The 26,641-nt window shown below is 53.7% G+C and overlaps 1 protein-coding gene and 1 long non-coding RNA gene across 6 annotated transcripts in view; one reads left to right on the top strand and one right to left on the bottom strand.

The window, feature by feature from the left end:
• LOC105745932 (uncharacterized) overlaps positions 1-26,641 on the top strand; it is a 67,949-nt gene that overhangs the window by 35,486 nt on the left and 5,822 nt on the right. For 3 of the 5 annotated variants that reach the window (XR_011650311.1, XR_011650313.1, XR_011650312.1), the window contains 5 exons: positions 9,567-9,640; positions 10,286-11,555; positions 16,444-16,498; positions 16,962-18,812; positions 20,630-20,953. This is a non-coding gene — a long non-coding RNA (uncharacterized lncRNA). Of the gene's footprint in view, positions 1-6,333; positions 7,208-9,566; positions 9,641-10,285; positions 11,556-16,443; positions 16,499-16,961; positions 18,813-20,629; positions 20,954-26,641 lie in introns of those variants that run through there. The other 2 variants (XR_011650314.1, XR_001118507.4) reach the window with 2 other exon arrangements.
• CACNG2 (calcium voltage-gated channel auxiliary subunit gamma 2) overlaps positions 156-26,641 on the bottom strand; it is a 121,715-nt gene continuing 95,229 nt past the window's right edge. The window contains exons 2-4 of the mRNA XM_004456387.4: positions 22,372-22,455; positions 5,315-5,455; positions 156-4,144 (exon numbers count right to left, since the gene is read on the bottom strand). Coding sequence (XP_004456444.1) covers positions 3,609-4,144; positions 5,315-5,455; positions 22,372-22,455 — 761 coding nt within the window. The 3' untranslated portion in view covers positions 156-3,608. The remainder of the gene's footprint in view (positions 4,145-5,314; positions 5,456-22,371; positions 22,456-26,641) is intronic.

The raw sequence follows: 26,641 nt of genomic DNA on the forward strand, positions 1-26,641 counted from the left end.
AGAGGGGCTCATGACCTGGGGAGCGGGGACACTCTGCTACATGGTTTCTAAGCCTTCCCCACCCCCAGCTCTGAGAATCGGTGACTTTAGGATTGTTTTAAATGTGATGTCATGAGTTGGGGAAACAAAGAAATCCACCAAAGTGAGGACCAAGCTATAAAAAAAAATCTTTATTTCATGTACCAGGATTTTTTTTTTTCAGTTTTCTGCTTTTTAAAATTTTTTTTCTGTTAACAGTCTGAAAAAAAAAGGACCCACCAAGAAAATAAAATGGATTGGTTTCTTGAACTGGTTTGAGCTGGACATGAGCAATCGTCCACTCTGGGACGCACCCTTGCAGTCCCGGTCCTGCCTCCTTGCCTCCGAGCCCCCAGCCCTTTCTCGGTCATGCTGGCGCTCACCCCACACCCAGTGGCCTTCTGCAGCAGACCCAAGGCTCGGGCCTCACAGCCTGCAAAGAAGAGCCAGTTGTCACCCTAGACGCTCTGCCAGAACTCAGGGTGGGGGCCAGTTTTCTTGGAACAGTGCCTGCTTGTTTGGTATTTTCTTGGGGCCTCTCCCTTCTCTCTAATCCTTGAGCCATTCAGGTTTGGAATCTGGAGGGTTGGTGGGCAAGGTTGGGGAGGGCGGGAAGGGGAGATGGTGGTTTCTGCCCTGACAGAAAAACCGCGGTTGCCACAGCCCTTGAACTTGCCCCTCCGCTCGGCCCTGGGGCCCTTGGCCTTCCCCAGCCCCTCTGGACTGGACTGGCAGATGTTCTGCCTGTGGCTCAAGCAGACTTGCAGGGTTCCAGCTGCCACTGACCTGGGGCAACTAACTTTCCTTTCCCAGACAAAGGATGGGACAGGGCCACTGGGGATGGGCAGGGCCGCCAGGGATGAACAGGCCCAGAAAGCCTTGCCAGCTGCTCCCTGAAACTCTCCAGAGAGCTCAACTTGAGTAGCCTCAGGCCAGGCCAGCGTAAGAAAGAGGCAAACCCAGAGAGTCACGCTGATGGAGTCAGCAGAGGTGACCTCGGTGGGAGGCTCACAGACTGGTCCGATGTTTCTAGTTGGGGAAGCTGCTGGATTTCTCTCAGCCTGAACTGGCTCCTGTCACTCAGGGAAAGAAACACGGTTGCCCCCCGACTTTAGTCTGTGGTGTTAAGTTTACCTTTTGGGGTTTGTCCTCACCCTGGGACTGAACTTTGCTAAACACTCTCCATCCCTTCAGCCTTAACCCCTCCCAGCAAACCTCGGGGGATCCCCTCTTCCTCTGATCCCCAGGGACAGTGGGGAACACCTCGCGAGTGCTGTCTTCTCTCCTGGACATGCCCTTTGTCTCTCCGATAGGGTTATGGCATTAAAGAAAGAGGGGACGAAATGAAGGGCGGCTTTTCCCTCTTTGAACGTTTGCTCACGTGTGTGTATTTTTGCTTTGACACTGGATGTGGGGTTGGGGAGCACAGTGAGGAGGCGTGTGGGATGTATGTGCAAGTGTGTGCGTGTGCGTGCCCGTGCATGCGTGTGTGACAGGCTGATGACTTGGGACTGTTCTCAGGGGACAGGGGCGGCCGGGCAGGTGCTTTGGTCGTCCCTGGCATCTTTCTCTGGTGAGATGGCAAATCTTAAGTCATAGACAGAACAAGAATGCAGCTCATTTGGGTCAAGCCACGTGTTTGCACAGGGGGAAACTAAGGCCCAAAGCCGCTACCCAGCAGAGGAATCTGGAGTCCAGGGCCCTGCCCGTGCACACGGTGTGGCAGGAGGGCATGAGGAAGTGTAGAGGCCAGTGTGGAGCTGCTGCCGTAGTCGTCCTCCCTGGCTGTGGAGAGCGCGGGTCAGTTTTCTTGGAACCGCACTCCAGCTGTATGGGACGGAAGGCTTAGACTATGAGAGGAGCCCTGTGAGGGCCTTTAGCATTGGGCTTAGAGGGCTGTGTGTGAGTGTGTGAGGTGTGTGCTTGTATGTATGTGAGGTGTGTGGCTGTGTGTGTGTGTAAGAGTGTGTGTGTGGGTGGGGCGTGCGGTCTCCTTCAGATACACCTGATTCTTGGTTGTGATTCTCTCGAACCCTTTAGCAGCACCTTCCTTGTAGAAGGAAGAGATATGTCCCTCTTAGAATTCCCTGCAGCTGGCTGGGGCCTTTCTCTCCTTCCTGCTTTAGGCCCAGCTCTCATCTCTCACAACTTTTTTTTTTAAATGGATTTGTATATTTTTCTGTTTCCTCTTTACAAGTTCCCTGCTAAATGTTAAGACACCCACCCCACCCCATTTTTTTTTTGTTTTCACAGTTTAAAGCTGGAAAAGAATTAAAAGAAAAATACTATCTGATTTTCTTGCAAGTAAATCCACTTATATATTTACATTTATTTATAATCTGTGGTTTTTTTATTAAAAAAAAAATCACCACGTGTTTTTCCTTTTTCTTTTGTAAAAAGAAACCTTTTTGCAGTGTCATTGTTGGACTTACTGGGCCCCAAGAGGGCGCCGGTGAGTCCAAGGACCCCCAAAGGGTCAGTGACTTCCCCTTCCCAGGGGGCCTGGGGGCCTTGAGTCTGGGGGTCTACCATTGCCCCAGGGTCACCGGGTGGCCCTGAGGGGAGGGGTGAGGCGGGAGAGCTGCTTTATATCACCTGGGGGGATATAAAGGCATCTCCTGACCCCAAGGACAGGAGCTTGGGGACAGTGATTCCAAGAGGCTCTCCGTGCGGGTTCCGGGGGTTTCCGGGCGTCGCGGTGAGCCACCAGCAGCAGCCATCCCTTCCCTTCCCTCGAGGCCTAGGAAGCCATCACAGTGGATTAAGGACCTTTAAGGACAGGGGCTGAGGGCTGGGCAAGTCCCCGCGCGGTCCCTCCAGGCACCTGCAGACGGCAGGGAGGAAGGCCTTGTGGGAGGCCTGGAGGCCTGCAGGTGCCCCTCGTGCTGGGAGGAGCCCTTCTGTCACCACTCGGCATGCCCAGCCATCCTGGGGCACCCGGCCAGGGCCGCTCCAGGGACCTGGCAGTGACCAAGAGGCTCGCCCGACCCAGGACTCCTGAGTCTCCACCGCGCCCCCCCACTCCCCCAGGGAGGCAGAGCCCGCTCGGGGTTACAGGGAACTGAACTGAGAAGTACTTCTCCCCACTTTAAAACACCAAACAAAACAAGAGCAACGTAAAACCCTGACAGATACAAAGAGCATCCCCCTTCCTTTTGGCTCCTTCTCATTTTTTGCTTCAATGTTATCTCTGCTCCCTTTTATCTTTTCATTTAAATTGTTTTTGTTTTAATGTTAAAATAATGGTACATGGGAAATCATGCATTTTCTTTTAGATTTATTTTCTATTTTAAATTTTTTATCCCTCTCACTGTTTTTAAAAGTTTGTTTTCCTGCCCTCATTTATGTTTTTCACACTTCCTGTTGTTGTTTTGCTTCTTTGTTCCTCTTATGTTTTGTTCTTTTTTTTTTTTAATTTACTTGTTATGTTTTTCTCTTTTTTTGTTTTTTTTTGCTTTGGGAAGGTTCCCCTGCGGATGGTTTGGTAGGCCCCCACTCCCCGCCCCGCTGCGGGCCGCGCCCCTCCTCCCGCCCCTGGCGCCCCCGCACCCTGGCCGAGGCCCCGCATCTGCGGGGCCCCCCAGCGGGCTTCACACGGGGGTGGTCCGGCGGTTGGCTGTGTTGGTGTGGAGCGAGTCCTTGCTCTCCTTCTGGATACAGTTGTGGACTTGGAGGAAGCTGTTATCCCTGTCGGAGTTGTAGGTGGCGGTGGGCGTGGGGGCGGCCTTCAGGGGGTCCCTGCTGAGCGTGTACATGGAGATCTCCGTGGATGGCAGGGGGTTGAAGCCCTTGAGGCCCGCGGGGGACGCGTCCCTGGAGTGCGAGGGCTCCGTGGAGCGCGAGCTGGAGCGGCTGCGGCGCTGGTAGCGGTAGCGGTAGCTGGGGATGCGGGTGATCGCCGAGGCCTGGAGGTAGTCCGTGGCGCGGGCCGTGGCCCGCAGCTGTTTGTGCCGGTCGATGAACATGTGCACGGCCAGCACGCCGACCATCTCGGCGATGATGAAGGACAGGGCGCCGAAGTAGAAGGACCAGCCGTATGAGTAGCTGTTCTTTTTGGAGTCGCTCTTGGAGGGGTCTCCGGCATTGGCAGAGATGTACACTATGATGCCGATGATGTTACTCAGCCCTGCGGACACGGGTGGGCACGGGCGGGGCGGAGGCAGAGCAGGGCCCGTTAGTGTCTAGAGGGTGCCAGGCCCGGGCAGGGTTAAAGCACAGGGGCAGCAGGGGCCCCTCCCTCCCCAGCATGTTGGTGGCCAGGGGACTGGCCGGTGCAGCGTGACACTGCCAGGCATCCCCTTGAATACTTTATTATTCCCTTTGGAGAGAGTCACAAAAGGAAGGGCACATGGAGACGGACATGGAAAGAGGGGAGAGAAGAAAGAGGCAGCCCACAAGGCGTGCTGCGGTCGTCATGGCTGTTGAGTATTAGCCTTCACTCCTGCCTTTCCTGTGCTATGGATGAGGAAACGGAGGCAGAGAGGGTGAGGAAGCTGCTCAGGGCCACACAGGGATTTGAACTTGGTGTAGCAGAGGGGTGAGAATGGCTTCCTGAGCCAGAGTGCCTGGGCTAGAGCCTGGCTCTGCCACCTGATAGCTGTGTATGGCCTTTGGCAAGTTAACTTGACCTTAATCAGTGTTCCCAGATCTGTAAAAAGGGGGTAATGACAGGACTTATTCCTTTAGGGCCATGGAAGGGATTCAGTGAGCTCAGTCTTACAAAAGCTCTTCTGCAACGCTAGTCGTTCTTATAAAATGGTGCATGTGGTTTTTGTGGCATCTGAAGCAAGCATGCTCCATCTCATAATGGGGCTCAGAAATCTGGCTTCATGTGCTGGCTGGGTGGGTCAGTGGGGCAAACTCTCCCTTGGGATGGGGCCAGGCCCAAACAGGGGTTCGGGGAATGGTGAGGCCACTTGACCACGTCCCCCTCTCCAGACTCCTCATAGGTCCACTTGTACCCAGAGGGGAGAGGGCAGGTGGGGGGAGATCCAGTACTCCAAGAGGGACCCAGGGCTTTGACCCTTTCCTAAGCAGTGGGGGGGGGGGGGGATGGACCACTGGGCCAGGGGACGGGGCCCGGGGGTGTTCCTGGAGGGCTTGGTGGGGGGCCTGGGCCTTGCTATGGGCAGGAGCCCCAGTGTGACCTTCCTTGCAGACACACCCTGGAAGGCCTGGAGATTCCTCTCTTCCCTCGCCTCTCTCTGCTGGGTCCTTCCAGCCACTGAGCACCCCAAACCCAGCCTCTGCCCCCTGGAGGGCCCTGACTCCCACCTGTCGGCCCAGTGGCCATTACCTGCAGACACGAAGAAGATGCCGGCACTCAGGATGATGTTGTGCCGGGTCTTGTAGAACTCACTGGCTGCGATGCACAGTCCACCCATGAAAAGCAGAATCACACTCAGGATGGGGAAGATACTGGAGGCCCTCACAGCCCCTGCGGAACACGGAGAGGCAGAGAGAAAACAGCATGGCCATGAGCCTGAGGGACGTGGGAGGGAGGGAGGGGGCAGCCCAGAGGAGGGGTGTATGGGTACAGCCCTGAGGCAAGAGTGCTCAGCTGTGCTGGGCGGGGGGCGGGGGGGGGGGACCTGGGTAGGGAGAACAAGCAAGCCACTGCTCAGCTCACAGCCCTGCAGTGGCTCCCCACTGCTTGCAGGACCAAACTCAAGCATCTCATCCCTGCATAGAGGACCTGGGGGGCTTGGCCTCTGCCCTCCTGCCAGCCTCATGCCTCCTGGTCCCCATGTCTCCCTCTCGCCAGGTCAGAATAAACTTTCCATGATATTGGCCATGTCTTTTCATTCCTCTGACTTTTGACATACTGAGTGTTTACTGCTCTACTTCACTCAGTGAACTTCTATTCACCCATCAAAACCCAGTACAAAGTCCCCTCTGCCATGGAGCCTTCCCTGACTTCCCTAGGCAAAGTTATTAGCGCTCTCTTCTGGGCTTTGGGGCCTTGGGGCACACTGAGAGGCAATGTGGTGTAGTGGGGGAGTGGAACCACATGACTTAAATTTGAGTCTGGCTCTCATGTCTATTAGCTGTGTAAGTTTGGGTAAGTTATTTCACCTCCCTGTGCCTCAGTTTCCACAGCTGTAAGATGGGGGATGGTAATAGTGCCTGCCTTATAGGATTGTTGTGACATTAAATGAGTTGACTACAATAATGCACTTAGATAGGTTTCTGGGACAAATAGTAAAATTCGATAAATGATAGTTATAAATACCTACTTATAAGTAGGCTCTGCTGCAAGTGGGGGCCAATGGGAGCAAAAACGGGGTTTTATTTTTCCCTCTCCTCATTCTCTCTGTTCCCAGTACCTAGTTCAGTGCCCAGGACATAGTAGGTCTCCAATATGAGCTCACCAAGTGACTTAATGTGGCGAGGTCGTTCAGAAAGAGGAAGAAGCAGACACATTGGAGAGAAAAGGGCAAGTACAAAAAACAGTAAAATACAAAATCCTCAGGATGAGGTAAGAAGGAAGGTCTGACAAGAGGGCAGGAGAAGAAAATAATATTTTATGAAAAGTGAGAAATCGCTGGAGGGGGAGGGCTGGCAGGTCCCGTGTGTGGCAGGCCAGGAGGAAAGGGGGGCCACTGAGCCGAGTGCCGAGGGAAGGCTGCGGGGGCTGGGGCTAGGGGGAGCACCGCAGGAATGGGGTCGGGAACAGTCTTTGGAAAGTTAGCCGAGTATCCTTTTCTCTCCAATTTCGAATAGGCAGCGAGTGCCCTCAAGCCTTTCCTCCCTGTCCTGGGCGATGTGGGCTGGGCAGACAGCAGTGCTGTCTCCAGGCTGGTGTAGAGGAGAAGGGTGCTTTCTTTAACTGCTTTGCGTGCTTCACGGCCTCTCAGGAAGGGGAGCCCTGTTAGCCAGAGGATAACAGGCTTGGGCAGTAAAGGCCCGAGAACAGAGCCTCCTCCTCCCTGCCCCTGCCCCTTTTGGAGCAGAGCCTCTTCCTCTCTAGAGAGGAAACTTCTCTAAAGACTTTCTGGCAGTAGAGTGGGCTGAATCATGGCCCCTCCCACTTCCTGTCCACCCAGAGCCTCAGACTGCCAGGATTTGGAAATAGAGTCTTGGCAGATGTAATTAAGGTAAAGGTCTAGGTGAGATCATCCTGGACTAGCTCGGGCCGAAATCCAGAGCCTTTTCTTATAAGGGACCGAAAAGGACACATGGAGACACGGTAAGAAGGCCACGGGAAGATGGAGGCGGCTTTGGGAGGGGTGCTGCTGTGAGCCAGGGAATGCCGGGAGCCTCTAGAAGCTGGACGAGGCAAGGAAGGCCCTTCCCCTAGAGTTTTTGGAGGAACCGTGCCCCTGCTGACACCTTGATTTGAGATTTCTGCTCCCCGGAACCACAAGAGAATAAATTTTTGTTGTTTTAAGTCATCAAGTTTATGGCAAATTTGTTACAGTGCCCTAGGAAATGAATATAGGCAGTTTTCTATGCTATGTGTTGTGTAAAAACCCTTCCTCTGTTTCCCCCAAGAATCCTCAGTAAAGTCTACACTGCTGATTAATGTCGTTGCACAAGGGGATTATATTACGGGAATGTGGGTCAAAACTGAGCTGCACATACAGAAGCAGGAGCCAGAGGAGGAGGGGCCGGAGGCAGCTGGAGAGAGCAACAAGCGCTCCATCTCAGACCTCTTCTTCCACCCCAACGGGGCTGCGCCTTCCCTGCAAACCATTTCCTAAGAGAAGGCAACGTATCCCAGCCTTGTCCCTCTGGTCCAAGCACACCAGCCCGTGCCCACGCACACACAAAGCAGCTCTAATTCTCTTTTTATACGCACATGAAGATGGTGAGAGCTTATTGAAGACCCAGGAGAAGGGACGTAACATTCATTAAGCACCCACTCGGTGTCGGGTGTTGAGTGGGTGCCGAACATACATTATATAATTTAATCTTCATAGCAGCCCCGCAGGGTGTGTTTTTTGCCCCAATTTGCAGACAAGAAAACCGAGGTTCAGAAGAGGTGAGATAACTTGCCCAAGGCAGCTGCCCAGATGAGGAAGGGCTCTGGCCGGCTTCCTCCAAGCAAACGGGCTCTTCCTGGCCACAGCATGCCTGCACCTGGGAGGCCCAGTCCATACTGCCGCTCCCTGGTAAGCCCTCAGAGCAGGTGGTCTCCTGGGGGCCCAGGGGGTGATGCTTCCAGTTCCGTCCCAGTGGGGGAGCCCCGATGCCCAGGCTTAGTCTTCCTGCCAGCAGAAGGGAGTGCTGGGTGTAGAGGGAACTTGGATGCTGTGCCTGTGTTTGCATGTCTGTATGCACATATGTGTATTGCAAGAATGCATGTGTGTATGTGTGTGCATTTATCTGTGTGTGTGTGTGTGTGTGCAAGGAGAGCCCAGGCGTGTGCGAAGAGGATGGAGGACGACAGGAGTGAGAGGTCTGCTGTGTTGCAGCCAGCAAAGAGCAACATGGAGGACACAGAATGGCTATAGAAGGTACCGAAGCAGCTTGTGATATGCTCTAAATAATGGCACCAGCGGGGTATACAGACATGCCTCTTCAACCCAGCAGAGCCAACCCAAATATCAGCCTCCCTCAGAAGAGGTCTCTTGGCCCAGAGAGAGGGCGACGGGTGGAGGAGGGGGGAGCCGTAATTGTAGCAACATGCCCAGGAAGGCTGGACTTCGCAGGGTCCAGACCCAGGCTGGGAAGGAAGCTGGTCTAAGAGCAAGCAGAGTCCTGTGTTCAGACGTCTCGCCATGGAGGTCTCTCTGGCTGGGCAATGCTGGGTCTCAGGTAGACCGGGGAGTTTGGAGTTAGTTATGCCAGAGTTAACCCTGGCTCTGTCAGTCACTAACTGTGTGACTTTGGACAAAGGTCTTTACCTCTAAGCCTCAGTTTCCCCATCCTATGAAATGGGAATAGTGCTAATATCCAATTCAAAAGGAAAACAGTAAGGCCTCACTGCTCAAAGACCACAGTGTGGGCCTCATGGGGGGGCGGGGGGCAGGGGAGATTGGGGGGGGGGACGACTTGTTAGAAATCCGTACCCTCAGGCCCATCCCAGACCTACCGATTCAGAATCTCCATTTGAATAAGACCCCGAGTGGATCTGTACATAATAAAATTTGAGCAGCGCTGTTGTAAGGATTGGATAATATCCGTATGGTTCCTAGTTAGAAGACGTTCAGTACAAGGTAACAACTGTCATTATTTCTGATGTCCCTCCCCCTTCAATGAAGACAACTTAATTGTCTTAATTGACCACTGAGCCTGGTCTTAGTGCTGAAACCTATCACGAGGAGCAGGAACCATCTGATGTATCCACCATGGGTTCATTGAGTAAATGTTTGCTGCTTTCTCTGATTAAGCACATGGAACTATGTTATACCTATATGCACTTATGGAGCTCCTCCAGTATGCCAGGCCCTATTCTAAGCATCTTGCATGGATTGACCTTTTTTATCCTCATACCAACCCCATGAAGCCTTGGTCTTGGCTTCAAGAAGCTTACAAATATATAGAGCACACATCAGCAACTTTTTCTGTAAAGGGGCAGATGGTAAGTATTTTTGGTTTTGCAGGCCATGTGGTCTTGGATGCAACAACTCAACTCTGCCGCTGCAGCAGGGAAGCAGTCACAGACCCTATGTAAACGGTAAGCATAGTCGTGTCCCAATAAAGCTATTTACAAAAACTGGCAATGGGTTGCGTTTGGCCCATTGACTGTAGTTTGGCCATACATGGCCTAGAGATTCACACACTGTGTTGGGAACAGGCCTCACAGAGTGGAGAGGAAGGAACTCTGTCTAGTGTGGGAGGTGTTGGCTGAACAAATGTGAACTGGGTGCCGCCATAGCTTCAGGTTCTGGGTTGGGCCTGGGAGACAGGATGCAAAAAACAGGCCTGGTCCATGTCTTTCTAGAACTTAAGTTCTCATGTCATCAGATAATAATATGAATAATAACGTTTCTAGTTACCAGCCAGAACAAAGAGCTGTGAAAGTAAGATACCCATGTGGCCCAATGAGAGCAGGTCACAGGCTAGTGTCACACATAGATGGCTAATGTCCGCTGATTGCTCAGTATATGCTGGGTGCCATGCCAAGCACTGTACACATATTAACTCATCAGTTCTTATTAGAACCCTATGAAGTAAGCACTTTAATTATGCCCATTATTCAGAGGCCAGAAATGAGGCACAGACAGGATGTCATTTGTCCAAAGTCACCTGGTGGGGAGATGGAGGAGCTGGGTTTGACACTAGGGCCTGTGTATCTAACTACTGCACCTCCTGTTTTTAGGTCCCACACTTCCCTGCCTCTCAGCAGCATCCCACCTCGTGTGGGGACCAGGCTGAGGGGTGAGGTTTGGGCTGACATCTGATGGATAAAGCAACGTTCCCTAGGCAGAATAGAGGCAGAGGCATGGAGAGCACAGAATGAACAGCGGCCAGAGGTATCACAGCTTGACCAGGGGATTGAAAGAAGGGCTGGGAAGCAGACTTGGCCCAGTGGTTAGGGCGTCCGTCTACCACATGGGAGGTCCGCGGTTCAAACCTCGGGCCTCCTTGACCCGTGTGGAGCTGGACCACGCTCAGTGCTGATGCGCGCAAGGAGTGCCGTGCCACGCAGGGATGTTCCCCGTGTGGGGGAGCCCCACGCACAAGGAGTATGCACTGTAAGGAGAGCCACCCAGCGCGAAAAGAAAGTTCAGCCTGCCCAGGAATGGCGCTGCACACATGGAGAGCTGACGCGGCAAGATGACGCAACAAAAAGAGACACAGATTCCCATGCTGCTGACAACAACAGAAGCGGACGAAAGAAGAACATGCAGCAAAGGGACACAGAGAACAGACAACTGGGGTGGCGGGGTGGGGAGGGAAGGGAGAGAAATAAATAAAAAATAAATCTTAAAAAAAAAAATAGAAAGAAGGGCTGGATCTAAAAGAGCTGATGGAGGAGTTCGGGGAACCCTAAGTGAGAAGAGGCAGCCAGGGGCCAGGCTGTGCAGGGCCACCTGGGGCCAATGGGTAGTGCTAAAGAGCTTACCTTTCTCCTAAGAGCAATGGGAAACATGAAAGGGCTTGAAGCAGCAGGGTGCTGTGATCTGAATTGCATCTTAAGAGGCAAATGGACTGGAGGGGCCGAGCGTAGCCAGGGCGAAGCAGTGAGAAGGTTCCTGTAGCTGATGAGACAGCAGATGATGGTGGCTTGGAACAGGGTGGGTACAAAAGGAATGGAAAGAGACCTGAGGCTTGGGAAGCCCCAAAATTTAACGCCTAGTTTGAGAAGACCTTGGGCAAATCACTTTGCTTCCCTTGACCTCCTTCATTCACTTCCTGGTGTGCAAAATGGAAATGGAATCCATAGCTCAGTCTACCTTAAAGGCTTGCAATAATCAGACAGGAAGAAGAAAGTGGAAGCTTTTGAAATGGCAGAGTATTGTTCAACTCTGAGGAATTTATTATCTTCCATGCTGGTGATGGAAATGAAGAGTCTTCTAAGGGCCCAGGAGCGAGTTACAGCTTGCTGAGGTGGTCAGGGAAGACCTTCTGGAGGGGGTGCCTACAAGGTAAGCTCCCGACCAACCCTTCTCTTCTCCAGGGTCTGGTCCCCCCGTGGGCCTAGAACCTGTGGGTGTCCTGCTGGGAAGCCGCTCTTCACCCTGGGCAGTAGGAGAACGGGCAGGCCGGGGGCCCTACTCTTCTTGGTCTGATAGAGGAGGTGGGTGGGGCATGGGGTGGGTGGGCAGGAGGCCTAAGCCTGGTCCTCAGCCTTGCCTGGCTCTCCTTGGGGCCTCAGCTTGAGCCTCAGATCCACGCTTTCACGAGAATGGGCTTGACGACTTCTAAGGTCCTGTCCATTTTTGATGGACCTCTCCCCAGTGTCCGCAGCCAGGCCCGGCCACCATCTCGCCCCTCCCCTGCTGTGGTGTGCCTTTAATCAAAGCGGTCGTCATGAGCCAGTGGATTGCGGGCGCAGTGCTAAGCTCTCTGTGTATGTTATCCCACTTGGGATCTGAGCCATTCTGTTGGGATAGAATCGCAGATGTGCTCGGCTGGGAGGAGCTCCTGGTCTCTTGGGCATCTCTCCCTCTTTCACGCTGTGCTTGATGGTGCAGCCCACGACTGTGAAAAAGGGGTGGGCTGCAAAACATGCAGGTGTGAGTGTGAGTATGAGTGTGGTGTGTGAGAGATAGAGAGAGGATGGGGAGGGGGGAAGGGAGGAGAGGAGAGAGAGGGAAAAAGAGAGGATGGGAGAGGGGGAAGGGAGGAGAGGAGGAGAGGAGAGAGAGGGAAAGAGAGAGGATGGGAGAGGGGGAAGGGAGGAGAGGAGGAGAGGAGAGAGAGGGAAAGAGAGAGGACAGGAAAGGGGGAAGGGAGGAGAGGAGGAGAGGAGAGAGGGAAAGAGAGAGGACAGGGAGGGGGAAGGGAGGAGAGGAAGAGAGGAGTGAGAGGCAGAGAGAGAGAGGATGGGGAGGGGGGAAAGGAGGAGAGGAGGAGAGGAGAGAGGGAAAGAGAGAGGACAGGGAGGGGGAAGGGAGGAGAGGAGGAGAGGAGTGAGAGGCAGAGAGAGAGAGGATGGGGAGGGGGGAAAGGAGGAGAGGAGGAGAGGAGAGAGGGAAAGAGAGAGGACAGGGAGGGGGAAGGGAGGAGAGGAGGAGAGGAGTGAGAGGCAGAGAGAGAGGATGGGGAGGGGGGAAGGGAGGAGAGGAAGAGAGAAGAGAGAGGGAAAGAGAGAGAGAGGCAGAGAGAGGATGGGGGAAGAGGGGAACAGAGGAGAGGAGGAGAGGGGAGAGAGAGGCAGATAGAGAGGACGGGGGAGGGGGAAGGAAGGAGAGGAGGAGAGGAGAGGGAAAGAGGCAAGAGAGAGATAGAGGATGGGGGAAGGGAGAAGGGAGGAGAGGAAGAGAAGAGAGAGGCAGAGATGAGAGAAGAAGAGAGGAGAGAGGAGAGACAGCAAGAAAGAAGGACAGAGAGAAAGGAGGAGGAGGAGGAGGGGACAGTGATGACAGGGGAAAGGAGAGAGGAGAGCAGAGCATCCTGTGCCTCAGTTTCCTCCCTTGTGAGATGATCAGTGCACCTGGTTGACAGCGTCGCTATGAGGGGGCACTGATTAGCCACATTGTAAACAACTGGACCCGTGTCTGGCACCACGGCTGCCCGTCGAGCAGAGCACGGTGCCGCTGCCTCCTGGGGGTTCGGGGAAGTGCTGGTTGTGACTCTTTAGCAGGCTGTGAAACCAGGGTGGTGCTGCTCCCAGCGCTCCGACGAGCGAGATGGAAGAGAACAGCCAGGCCGACCCGTTGGCGTGCGCTAGGGGTGGGCACGGTTTTGCGAAACTCTCGAAACTCTCGTTTGGGTTGCCGGATGGGAGCGGGCCACCACGGCAGCTCAGGAGGTTTCCTAACTGGAGGGGGCGGCCACGGCACGTGAGCCCACGATTACCCTGGGAAGGGCTCTCAGAACCTCCGTCCAGAACAATTTTACTGGAAGCGGCTGAAGGGCTGGGGTGCCAGCCAGGGCCACGCTGACCCGATAGCTTTCCGGGGTGCAGGCGGTGTCCCGGGAAGTGTACTGGGTTAGGCGCAGGCATCCCCCCGTCTGGGCCCCAGTAAAATGGGAGGGCGGGGCTGCACGTCTAAGGGTAGCTTTGCAGGAGCTGGGATGGCACGTCGTTGCGTCTCCTAACGCTTTGGCCAGGTTGAAGGGGTGGACGAGGCCTGGTGGGCATCCCTCCTACTCTTCCTGCAGGTGGCTGGGGAGCCCCAACAAAGCGCTACCCTGACCCTTGTCTCCTGGTATCCTCAGAGCCCCCTCAGGAAAACCGGTAGTCATCGGGGGCTCCAGGAGCAGTAACCTGCCCTGGCTGCAGGGCCCCTGCCTGCCGGCAGCACGCTTGAATCCAGACCCTTTCACTCCAAGACCCAGCTCCGACCTTGACGCTTGGCCTCTCCACACCTCCCGGGCTTAGGAAACGCCCTGGTGCCTGGTGGAGTGGACAGGGGTGGGGCTGGGGAAGGGGGCAGGGGGTGTTCTCCAAGGCTGGGCAGGGCAGCTGGGGCTCAGCTGGAGACCTGGGGGAAAGATGAAGGGACCAGGGCCCTAAAGAGGGCCGCACCTCGTCGACTCACTCAACAAACACTCCTGGACCTTACTCTGGGGCAATCCGTGGGCTGGGCGGGGCTGGGGGTGGGAAGGCGCGGGGAGGATGTTCTGTTTGCAGCTACTTCCCTTGGTGTCTGGAGGGGTGAAGAATCCATAGCAGAAATAACAAAATGGCCCTTAAACAGAGTCCCCAGCTCCCCGCGCCGGCCTCCGCCTTCGTGCCTGGCCTCAGGGAGGGGCAGTTGGTGCGGCTCACCCCTCTTCCCAGCCAGGACCCCTAGACATCTGTGACTCCCCCTTCTCTTATCTCCCCCACCATCGGACTGTCAGTCAGTCCTGCTGCTCTACTTCCTAATCCATGGAGACTCTGACCCCTTCTCAACCTCCTGCTCCGCTCCCACGCTGGTCCAGGGACTCACATTTCTAGCCCGGGTTACTGCAGTCATCCCCTAACTGGACCCCCTGCTCCTGCCCAGACCCCTACCGGAAGCTCTCCAGCAGAAGCCAGAGGGGCCCTGTTAGGATGCATGGCCAATGGAGCCTCTCCCCACTGAGTCCCGGCCTCACCTCCCTGCGAGCTCCCATGGCTTAGGCAGGTAGTGCCTGTTCCTGAGCAGGCTGGCCTCCGAGCCTTTGCACAGCCTGTTCCGTCTGCCTGGAATGCTCTTCCAAGCATAGCTGCATGACTCGACTCGCTGTACCACCTCCTTCAGGCCTCTGCACAAATGTGACCTCACGGAGCCTTTTCTGACCACCCTGTTGAGAAGCTAAGCCATCTTCTCAGCACTCCTGCTCTCCCTTCCCTGCTTAATCTTCATCCTTTCAACTTGTTGCTGTGTAACATACGATGCAACAGTAGGCAACGGTAATGTTAATAGCTAAGGCCTGCCGAATGCTTGCTATGCTTGGGCGTGGTGGAAAGAGCTATTCTATACTAACTCACTCAATCTCATTTCAACACTAGGAAGATAACAGTGAGCATCCTTCCCATTACCAGGAGGTCCAGGGAGGGTAATGGGAAAGTGGCAGAGACAGATTTGAAGCCAGACAGTGTGAGCCAAAGTTGGCCATTGGGTTCTCCTACCTCGTGCCGATGCCATGTTCGAAAAGTTTGTCTCCCAAATAATCCTCATCTGGATCCTGCCTGCCTCAACAGCTTTCTACCTTGCTATAGGTATCCACTCCTGGCTCTCATCTTCCCCAGGGAACTCTCCTGCTGCCTATTCTTGCTCTCAGTGGCCAGTGAATCTTTGTGAAGGTGTCAACTCCTAGCTCAAGTGTGATCGAGGTGGCCTCTTGTGGGGGGCGGGGCAGGGGATGGTAGGCTGTGCGCAGGGTGTTCCCTGCATTCCACTTCTGCTCACTTATGGCTCTGGAAGGAGCGTGTGCTTAGTGAGCAAATTGGTGAGGCCCGATGTGGCAACTCCACTGTGCGTGTGTGCGTGTGTGCATGTGTGCGTGTGTGCGTGTGTGCGTGTGTGCGGTCTGTGGGCTCCAGCTTCTTCCCCAAGTACAGCTGCAACCTTGTGCCCTTCCACTCCCAGCTCCAGCTCTGAATGTGGAGTGGGCTCGACCCTGCCCTGTAGTCCTGGACTACTAGTGGCCACAATACAGTGGATTTGGGCATCTGGCACACAGTAGGTGCTTAATAAATGGCTATAGATGGGAACTAAATACCGCTTGAACCTTCTTCCCTGACTCCAAGTCACACTGGGACAACTAGGAAATACTGACTCCCATCTCCTGGACACAACACACACACACAACACACACGGAGGCCCATGTACACACGGACACATGCAAACTCACAGGCACACATTCATGTAGACAGACAGACGCACAGACGCTCAGGTACTGACAGACAGAGAGCACAACCCAGACTCATGCTGCCGTGCACAGACAGACGGGCGCATGGACACACACCGACATTCACACGAAGTCACAGCCCGGTCACCGCCTCCTCCGATCTTCACATGCTCCCCACACTTTGGCAATGAGGGATGAGAATGCGGAGGCCGCCACAGCAGACGCAGCCGATGGGCCCACTGCGCTGGCTGGGAAAAACAGTTCTGGTCACCGTTTACTACCAGGTAAGCCAGTGATGGCGGGGAGGGCGAGGTCCATCCCAGCCACACCTTCATAGTACCCAGTGTTGGGAGGCCCAAGGGGTGACCAGGGGCTCCTCTAGCTGTTCTCCTCCGTCACTAGGGGCCCCAGGAGCCTATGATTCAGGAGAAGCTGTGGGACTCCTCACATGCTCATGGGCATTTAGGAGTAAGAGTATCCATCCATCCATCATCCATCCATCCGTCTGTCCCATAAGATATTTACTGGGTGCCTTCCCTTTTCCAGGCCCTCCAAGAGGTGCTGGCAGTGCTTGAAGCTTGACCTGCTGGCTTGAGAGCAGGTGAGTGCCACCCCAGGGAGCTAGAAACTCCCGTCCAGCCATGCCCTTCCAGCCCTCTCTCTCCTGCCTCTGCTCTAGATGTTGAACCCAGCTGGTGTGCCCAGGGTGGCTGCTGCCCTTCAGCCTCCACATCATCTGGGCCTCTCCCTGGGCCCTTAGCCCCTCTCTTGGTACCTGCCCCCTTGGCCATCACGTTGAGTCCCATGGCTTTAACTTCATCCACGTGCTGACAACTGGCAAACTCATACTCCACCAGGACCCAGGACCTTGCCTGGAATTCCAGACTCCCGTCCCCAACTGAGACTTGACACCCCCGCCCCCCCCCCCGGGAGTTCCAGTGGCTTCTTTAACTTAACATGGCTGGCATAGAGCTTTGAACCCTGCCCGAATCCCAACCTGCTCCTCCCATGGCCACAAACCTTGGAGTTATGCTTGACTCCTTCCTTTCTCTCCAAATCTACAGGTCCCTTTCGGAAAATCCCATGGCCGTCCTTTTGAAATGTATTTAGGGTCTGACCCCTGCCCACCCCTTCCCTGCTGCCACCTTGGTCCGAGCCACCATCATCTCTTATCTGGATTATTGCAGCAGGCTCCTGCCAGTTCTGCCTGCTTCTCCTCTCCTATTGAAGTCTACTATCAACACAGCAACACCACGTCCTGCTGAAATGTCCGTGAGCTGGCGCCACTCCTCTGCTCAAACCCTCCGTAGCTTCCTTCCTCATTCAGAGCAAACACCAAAGTCCTCACTGTAACCTGTGGGATCCTCAGGCCCCTCTGCACTCAGTCTTCTCCGGCTCCCATCTGCTCACTCCTCTCTTGTCCTTGTGGCCTGCATCCTCTTCCTCAAATGCTCCAGGCACACTCCTGCCTCAGGGCCTTTGCACTTGCTGTTTCCTCTCCCTGGAACTCTCATCCCCCAGATTTGCACCTGGCTCATTCTATCACCTCCTTCAGGTCTTTGCAAACTTTCCAGTGAGGATTTTATTGAGGACACTACCACTCTGGTATTCCTATCCTCTTTCCTCCTTCCTTTTTCTCCATCTTATTTACTGCAGTTTGGTATACTATGTAATTAGCTTATTAATTTCCCTTATTGTGGATTGCAAAGGCCATGAGGGCTGGGTCTTTGTTTTGCCCACTGCTGTATCCTTAGTGCCTAGAAGAGAGCCTGGCATAGAGCAGGCGCTCCATACGGCTTTGAGGAATGTGTGAATTGCTCACACTGGCAAGTGAAGGAAGAAGCCGCACTTACTTCACGGGTGCTGAGACTCACAGGCGGCTTGCGGAGCCCAGGATGTGTGTTCCTGGTGTGCCCAGTCTTGGCCCAGTTATTTTGTGCAGCCCCTCCTAGATCAGGGAGCTTGGGCTCAGGAACACCCCAGAGGCGGGAGGCGGGGAAGGGTGGGGACAAGGGACAGTCTGTGCCCCGCCCAGCTCACACCTCTGCTTTTTTGGGAGGTAATGTGGAAGCCACTTGGGGATGTAAAAACTGGCCTCAGCTTCCGGAGTAGATGCTCCATGTCAGGTTCTTCAGGATGGTGTGCTCTGGGGAGGCTGAAGAAAGACCTTGCTGCCCCTTGCCTCTCCTCCCCAGCTCCCCAAAACCCACAGCACCATCTACAGTCACAGAATCTGACATGCTGGGGAGGGGTGAGGGGAATCACCCTACCCTGAAGGCCATGTCTGCTAAGAAGCCTTCCCTGGCCACTCTGGGTGAGGACGGCAGTGTCCCTTCTTCCCTTCTCCCCGGCCTGCCTCATCTGCACCTGAGCCCTGGGCACCGTGGCAAGTATTTTAGGTTTGCTTACCTCACTTCCTTGAGTATTGCCTGCCTCCTTTCATTTGAGGAGGGGTTTGGTCTGGTCACACCTGTATCTCCAGCTTCAGAATAGTAGGTGCTCAGTAAACGTGTGTAGACTAAATGAAAGAATGAATGAGGCTTATACTTTTTAGATTTTGAGTATGATCTCCTTCCAAGTGGCCTTTCAACGTGGTATCAGACGCACACAGTAGGGGCAGTGGGGTGGCCTGTAGGGGGGGCAGGCATCTCTGCCTCTCTTTCATTCTCACGTTGATACTATTTGGTAATATGAATTTCCCCGTTTAACAGACTGAGAGACTGGGGCTCAGAGAGGTGGAATGACAGGCACGAGGGGCCGAGCTGATGTCTGAACCCAGGTCCGCTGCCACCAAAAGAATTCATACCCACCGGGCAGCTCAGACCTCTCCTGCCCTCCCAAGTGCCCATGGCGTTTGCCCCAAAGGCTCAAAGAAAAGGCATTTAGAGCATTTCTCAGGAGCTGTGGCACTCCTGGTAAGGCCTGCTGTCCTGCTTACATGCTTCAGGCCTCTCTTCATTCTAGAAGGGGGCCCGCTCCATGCCAGGCTCCGTGCTGGGCCCTGGGGAGAAAGTATTAGTTCAGAATAGATCCTGCCCTCAAGGTGGGCAGAATCTGGTGGCCTATGTCCCTGACCTTGGGAATGCAGGCGCTCCAGCTGCCTTTCTGGAGCCCACCTTGTTACTCCCGGCTATCCTTCCATGGCTGGCTGACCCTGCAAGGTCACAGCTAGAGATGCCCGGGCTGGGCAGACAGGACCCTCGTCTCTCTCTTTGCTGAGCCCCCTACCACCCTCTTGTGTCCACCCTCCAGGGACCTCCATCCCTCTTTGCAGTCTTCTGTTGTCCTCTGGAAACCTGATGCCAGAGCCTCTATCAGCAGTACCCTGCCCCACTGCACCCCCAGTCACCTGGCCACCTTCTGCTCCTGTCCCTGCTGCCTCCCAAGCAGCTCCTGCCTTCAGGAGTAGCTGCAGCTAGCACTCTGGTCCAAGCGCCAGCACCCCGCCTCCATTCTTACCCTCTTATGATCCAAACTGGCCAGGTGCTCTTTCCCATCCTTCCTTGAGAGAAGCCTTCTTGACCGCCTTGTCTAAGCAACACCCCTCCCTGCCCTTTGCCCTGCTCTGCAATCCCTCTTCAACCTGTTCCCTTGCTTTGATTTGCATAGCACTGTCTGAAACTTGTGCATTTGCTCATTACTGGTTCCCTCTTCTGGACTGGAGACCTCAGGAAGGCACCCATTTCGTTTTGCTCACTCCTGGGTACCTAGAACAGTGCCTGGCACAGAGTGAGTGCTTAGTAAATACCTGATGAATGAGTGAAGGAAGGAATGAATGAATCCATTTGGAGTCAAAGTCTCATCTCAGGTGGCACCACATCTATGGAGCCCTCCTTGAATGGCCTGCTCGGGTCTGCAGTGGGCGCCAGGCTCCCTCAGCACCTGCACTTCCTTCCATCCCTGCCTGCCACTTAAACACTGGGCTCAGCTTCCAGGCAAGGGTGAGGCCGCAGGGTCAGGGGCTGCATGGTCCCCTCGCATGGCCTCCCATGTGGCTGTGTAAGTCAAACTTTGACAGATCTGAACGCCAAGCCAATGCTGCGCCCACCTCCCTGGGCCGTGGCTCCCTAGCTCTGGCCGCCCGCCTGCCTACACTGTTTGGTATGGCACTTGACCTTGATTTCCTTGAGTGCTCACCTAGTCACCCACCCAGTCACTTACTTGCTCAGCTAAGAAAGCTTTCTTGGGCACTGACTTGGAGCCAGGTCTTGTGCTGGGTGCTGGGATGTGGAAACGAGAGGGTCAGAGCATCACCTCAAGCAGTTCGTGGTCGTGTGGGGATGCAGCCAAGAGCAGTAAGTGCTGAGACAGGGATATGCACAGGGGAGGCCCCGGCCTGCGAGGGGCTTCTGAGTCGGAAGGAGATGTGGGGGGAGGGGAGTGGGCGCAGGGAATCCTTCGGGGGGATTCCTGGGCTCTTAGCTTCTCTTGCCCACAAGGTCACAAGCTTAAAAGAGAATAATGGGAATTCATGCCTTCCATCTTTAAAAAAAGATGCTGCCTAGTCCAGAGCTAGCAAATTACAAATCAGGTGTCAGCAAACTGTGCCAAGTCCAGTCAACCACCAGTGCTAAATCACGTGGGCTTGGAGCTGGCCACGCCTCCTGGTGTGTACTGGTTGCCTTCATGCTCCAGTGGCAGAGGAGTTGGACCCAGACCATGTGACTCACCAAGTCCAAAATATTTACTATCTGGCCCATTACAGAAAAAAGTTTTCCAATCTCTGTTACAGGTACTCAAAACGTTCTTGTTGGATTAAGTCAACTCAAATTAGACCCTCAGAATCCTGCACTGCAAGTGTAAGTTTAAGTCTTTTGTCCAGGGACACCAAAATGAACTATACACTTCTAGCTCTTCTTTCCTTAAAAATAAGGAAGTTGAACATAGAATAGGTTGGCTTAGACGCTGAAGAATCTTGTGTCTTTCCTTTATTTGATAAGCAGCAATTATCAAGCACCTACTATATTCCAGGAGCTGTGCTAGGTAGGAGAAGAAATTCCTGTCCCGTGGAGCTTACTGCCTCCCAAGTGGTTACACCATTGCTGTCCTCTTCCAGGTAAGAGCTGTGCCCCAGAAGGCAGGTTCCCTTCCACCCTAATATCCAGGTCTCTCCTCTGCCATGACATGTCTCCCTGTTTCTCTGTCTCACACATCCATCTTGGCCTCCCCAGCACTGAGCACGGGGGCTGGCATACAGAAGGCGCTCAAACCACATTTAAGTCCCACCATGTTCCTACGACCTCGCGAGCAGCCTTGGTGAGCACCCCAGAGAGGGTAACTGGCCATGACAACCTAATGGCCCTTTAGGAATTCCATTTGAGAGCAGCTTCTTGAGGGAATTCATGAAAGGAAAGGATGAGCACTGTAAGGTACTTTTCCCCCTTTTAAAAAATCTATAAATTGCATCGTGTTCTTCTTTTCTCTCTCTTCCCAGCTGCCTGGCAGACTTCATGTTCTCTGGGCTTTTCAATGAAACCCAGATTCCGGGCTGACCTGAGAGCTGGGTTTGATGTGAGGAGTAATTATTGAAAGAGACAGGAGTGAGCCATATAATAAAATGCCTCCTGCATTTTTCAGAAAATTGATCCAAGGATGATGTTCTGCCATGGGAGAGGGAGTGAGGCCTCATCCTGGCCTCCCTGTGGCTCAGGAGGGCACCTGGGAGCAGAAGTGGGGGACAGTCCCGGGTGGAGAGCAAAGCTCTTTTGGAAGAGCCGACCTGAGAGCCTGGCAGAGCCCGCCACCACTCTTGCTCTGGGAAGCTTTGCCGTCCCAGGAGTCAAGGACTCTCAGCCCTTCTCCTGGAAATCCCTTTCTCCAGGGAATTGGTTGCCTTGTTAGTTTTTGCTGATTCTTGAGAAATTTCTTTTAGACCTCAAAATGCTTTCTCTTGATAATAATATGTCTCAGGTGGATTTAAGATTGTGGCAGTGACATCAGGATTTAACTTTGACTTGACTTGTGGGGAAGAAAAAATCTCATTTTGTTTTTGTCAGTAGATGTTCCAATCTGGCACTGCCAGATAGGTTTCTTCATTCAGTTATTCAAGAAATATTTATCGAGCTCTTATTATGTGTTGGGCCCTGGGCTGGAGATATAATGGTGAATGAGATAGGCAGAGTCCCTGCCCTAGCAGAGCTGATAGGATGGCAAGGGGGATGGTTGTTCCAATGGACAAGGTTGCTACAGCATGGTGAAGGTGCTATGCTCTGGCAACCCACAGAGGAGAAAGGGAGGGCTTCCCTGAGGAGGGGATGTTTCAGCTGAGACCTGGGGATGAGTGGGAGTATGCCAGACAAAGAGGGAAGGGAAGGGTGTTACAGGCAGAGGGAACAGTGTGTATGCAGGTTTTGCCTCCAGAAAGGTGGAAAGGAGAGAGGGTCAGCTTTTCCTGCCCTCTGTTGTTATAGGGACATCTAGATAGGCCTGGTCTTGGGCGCTCCAAAGACTAGATAAAAAATTGCATGCACTCACGGAGGAAATATTCTGCTGTGTCAGCTTCGTAATCTGCATCCTCTGGGAAGTGATCGATTTGCTTGCACAGACCTTTGAAGTTCCCTGAAAAACAAGGGGAGAAGGAGTGCATGAGACACCAGAGTTTCCAGGGGCTCAGAACCCACCTGCCTCTTCCTGACTTCTTGCTCTTCTGAAGCTCCCTCAGCCCTCTCCCCCTGCCCCGGAAGGAAGGTATCGCTTTGTCTGTTTGGACATCTGCCTGGTGAATCAAAACACATACACCCACGGTGCTGCAGAGAGGATCTAAGGCCTAGGACTTCAAAACCCTGTCTTCTATCTCTGAACCGAGGCTTCTGAGGATTAGCTGAGGCTTGGCAAGCAGCGGAAGTTTGAATCTGTACTGGAGACTGCCACAGAGAAGGCTGATGAACCTGTCTCTGTGCCCCAGCCCAGCTGGGGGTCACCTGGCATTTTGCATGTGAAAAAATGGCAGATTGCTTTCCAAAGAAGGCAGAACCCAGCCTGATGCTGGAAAACTTTCCCACAGCCCTTTAGAGCTTGCAAAGCACTTCCCTATCTGCAGCCCCCAGCAACTCTGAAATTTCCCCTGGGTTGAGCCCCTGCTGGCTGCTGGGCTCTCTGCCAGGTTCTTGAAGAAACTGCAGCTCATTTTAACTCTCTCATAGGCCTGTGAGAGGAGTATGATCATCTCCGTTTTACAGGTGAAGAAACTGAGACTCGAGCTAACAAATCTGAATGAGTACTTGTGGCCAGGAAGTGATGGAATCTGGGCTCAATCTGGGCCTTTGATTCTAAATATTTCCTTGGTAATTGCAGAGAGGGTGAGAACCAATACAGGTTCAACTTCTAACACAATGTCAAAGCAGGCATTAACCAATATCCAGTAGTGAGTGGATGAACTGTTGAATGCAACCTTCACTAAAGCTGATGACTAGAATAGAATTTATAATTACTAGAGTGTCAGCTTCATGATGGTAGAGACTTTTTATCTGTTTCATTCATCTCCTATAAAGTAGGAGTGGGTTTTATTATGTATTGTAGGTAGTATTTAGGAATTTAAAGGCATTATTACATAGATCTGTATATATTATATATACCCATATAATATATACACCTGAACTGTATATGCCATACAGATGTACTTACACAAAATATATAAATATAAGCACTTTAAACTATTATACACTTTATGTTAGAGAAAATGGCTGTCCCCCTACTTCACACATGGCCTGTCTCTGTACCAAATTCACCTCCTTTCCTTACTTCTTTAAGAAAACCCATTCCCTAGGGGGTTTGGGACTTGTGGTAATTTTCCTGAAGCTTTGCGGGGTCCTGAAAGCACAGGTTCATTCAGAACCATGCCAGTGGGCAGGTGTCTAAGTGTTTTGGGCACTCCCTCTTTCTGGTCACCCTCGTCCCCTCTGTTGGACCACCTCTCCCCTCTGCATTCATGAATTTTGGTGCATGAATTTTGGTGAGAAGTCTCGTCCTCCCTTCAGTAGCTTATCAAAGCATTTCCCCCAACCCCATACACTTCTTTCCTGAGAAGAATCTTTGCACTAGCTGCTAAGAGGATAAAAAATTCTCCCTAGTGATACAATTCCAAATCAGTGTATTTGCAAAGCAGTTTGATTTTCTTTCCGTTCAATCTGACAAATATTCGTCAGTGCAAATTCGGTGCCAGGTGTCTTTCTAAGGAATTTGCATGGGGGGTAAGGAGCAGAGAGCAGTATTGACGTGACCTGGGGCTCCTAACAGACCAGGACAGAGTTCTACCAGAGCCCAGGGCTCCTGCAGGGGGCATCCATGTCTCTTCTTGGGCGCCCTGCTTCATCCAGGTGGGCCTCCTCCACACCACACCTGCTTCCCTGCAGCCTGGCAGCTCCTTGGGCACCAAAGCCTGGGCCTTGCTCACCCTTGCATCATTAGCTCCTCCCTTTCTGCCTGGCACAGAAGAGGGGGCTATGGGAGCCAGCGGTTCAGACGGCTCCTCTGAGGTCCAAACCTGGGTATCCCCTTGCCTACAGGATGCCTTCTCGTCGATGTCGGGTCCAAATCAGAACTCGTGCTCTCTCCCGAAAAGCCGGTCCCCTGGAGGCATTGCCTCCCTCAGCGAAGGCCACCCCACTGCTCTCTCATGCAGGCCTGAGCCCTGTGGTCATTGCTGATGCCTCCTCCTCCTCCCTGCAGATTCCATCCATCACTAAGTCCTGTTCCTAGTAGCAACTCTGTAGCTCTCAGACCCACCCATTTCTCTCCATTTCCAGCCGCCACCTGCCGCCAGGCCATCATCCCTGCTTCCCTGGGTGACTTAGGCAGCCTCCTCCTGGTCGTTTTGCACCCACTCTTATCCCTCTCAACAGAGCAGCCAGAGTGATCCTTTGCAAATGCAAATTCTTAAGAGGGCCTGGCCCAGACCTCTACCTCTGGCCTCTTCCCCCATCCACCTCCTCCCTCTCTGTGTACCCATCACCACAGGCCTCTTTCCTGCCATGCTCCCTCCTACCATCGGGCCTTTGCCCATACTGCGCTCTCTGCCTGAGCCCCCACTGCCTCCTTTGTTGTCTCCGCCCCCCAACCTTGCTTGTGGGGTGCTACCACCATGCTGGCTGCTCTGTGTGCATATTGTAGGGTGGGGGATGTTAGGGCATGTGTCGCAGTGGTGGGAATGTTCCAGTAGAGAAGGAAGAATTGATGACCAGGAGAAAGAGAGGAGTAATGAGGAGCATTGTGAGAGGGGCTGGGGGCTAGGTCACTAGTGAAGGGGGCCTGAGATGGAGCATCCGCTGCACTGGGAGGGCAGGCAGCACCTGCGGGTGCGCGTGCAGAGGGTGGTTAGACCTGGCAGGGGGAGCCTGTGGCACTTCTCTTCTGCTTGCTTTTCTTGATGAAATGGGAACAGGATCATCACCTGAGGGCGAGGAAGGGGAAGAAGGGCTGGAGACTTGAGGGAAGAAGGGGAGTGAAATTGTTCTCTGGAGAGTGCAGGGGGAATAGACCAGACTTGAGACATGAAGAACGCATGAGGTTCATGGTCGTGGATGTAAGATGAGACCTTTGACCATGGCTCTAAGATCTTCCTTGGCCACATAGGGTGCAGGTGGAGAGCTGGCTTCAGCCAGGATGGGGTTAATGAGATGAGAGGGAGGGAGGGAGAGAAAGGGAGAGAGAGAGAGAGAGAGGGAGGGAGAGAAAGAGAGAGAGATGATTATGAAGATGAACCACGTACTCTAAACTGGGCAAAGAGGGAAATGAGGACCTGCAGGGTGTGAGGCGGTGAGCAGGTGCTGGGGTCACTATATTGAAAGCACTGTCGGAGCCAGGGGCTCACGGGGGTGAGCTGGACAGGTGGGACATGGTGGTCAGAGAGCGGGATACGGAAGATTGAGATTGTGGAGGGGTTATTGGCCACACCGAGGTCAAGGTCATGACCATGTTGCTTGGAGGTAGGGAGACTATTCAAAGTATTTAGCAATCAGAAAGGGTGAACAAATAATCTGTAAGAAAAAAGGAAAATGTTCACATCCTTTTCTGTAAAAATCAAGTCTCTATTATGAAACTGCTTACCAAGATGAAGTGCAAATGATTCATCAACTTATTCTAACAAGCTGCAAACCACTGGCTGCTTTTTAGAAAGTGTTGGTGTGATGTTTTGACAGGGAGGCTGTCTGGGCCATGACTGGACATAGGGAACCACATGAGATGCTTCCAACACTCCCCCTAAGGGTCATTTTTGTCTCAGTGAATGCGGAGCCTTTTCCTGTCTTGCCCAGCACTGCAATTGGAGGACCTCTTGGTTCTCAGCAGCCCCAGAAGGCTGGGGGAGGGGATGGGAGTGGGGAGGGAGAAGGAGGCGAGGAGATGGGCAGAAGCCCCAGAGAGGGTGCACTTGTCGGCAGGGGGGAGCATGGCCAGGGGGGAGCACGGCCGGGGCCTGCCTCTCAGGGCCGGTGGGCCGGCTCTGCGTCTTCTGCTGGTCCCTGGCCCACCCCCCGCAGAGCCAGAGGAGCCCAGGCCTGGCCCGGAAGCTTGTGGGGCTGCGGGGCCGAGGCACAGGGCTCTCCCTCTTGCGCAGCCCCGTCCTCGAGGAGCAGGGAGAAGAGACAGGAGACTCCCATTTCTCTGCCCATGCAACCCCGGAGCCAGCCCTGCCCCCGGCCCTCTTGCTTGAAGTCAACGGGACTGATAGGGATAAAAGTATTTCAGAATTTACCAACCAGCCAGGCAGGACTGGTACATGCTGGCTGAGCTCAGGGAGGGGTCAAGG

This window comes from Dasypus novemcinctus, chromosome 12, assembly GCF_030445035.2.
Source record: "Dasypus novemcinctus isolate mDasNov1 chromosome 12, mDasNov1.1.hap2, whole genome shotgun sequence".
Classification (NCBI taxonomy): Eukaryota; Metazoa; Chordata; class Mammalia; order Cingulata; family Dasypodidae; genus Dasypus; species Dasypus novemcinctus.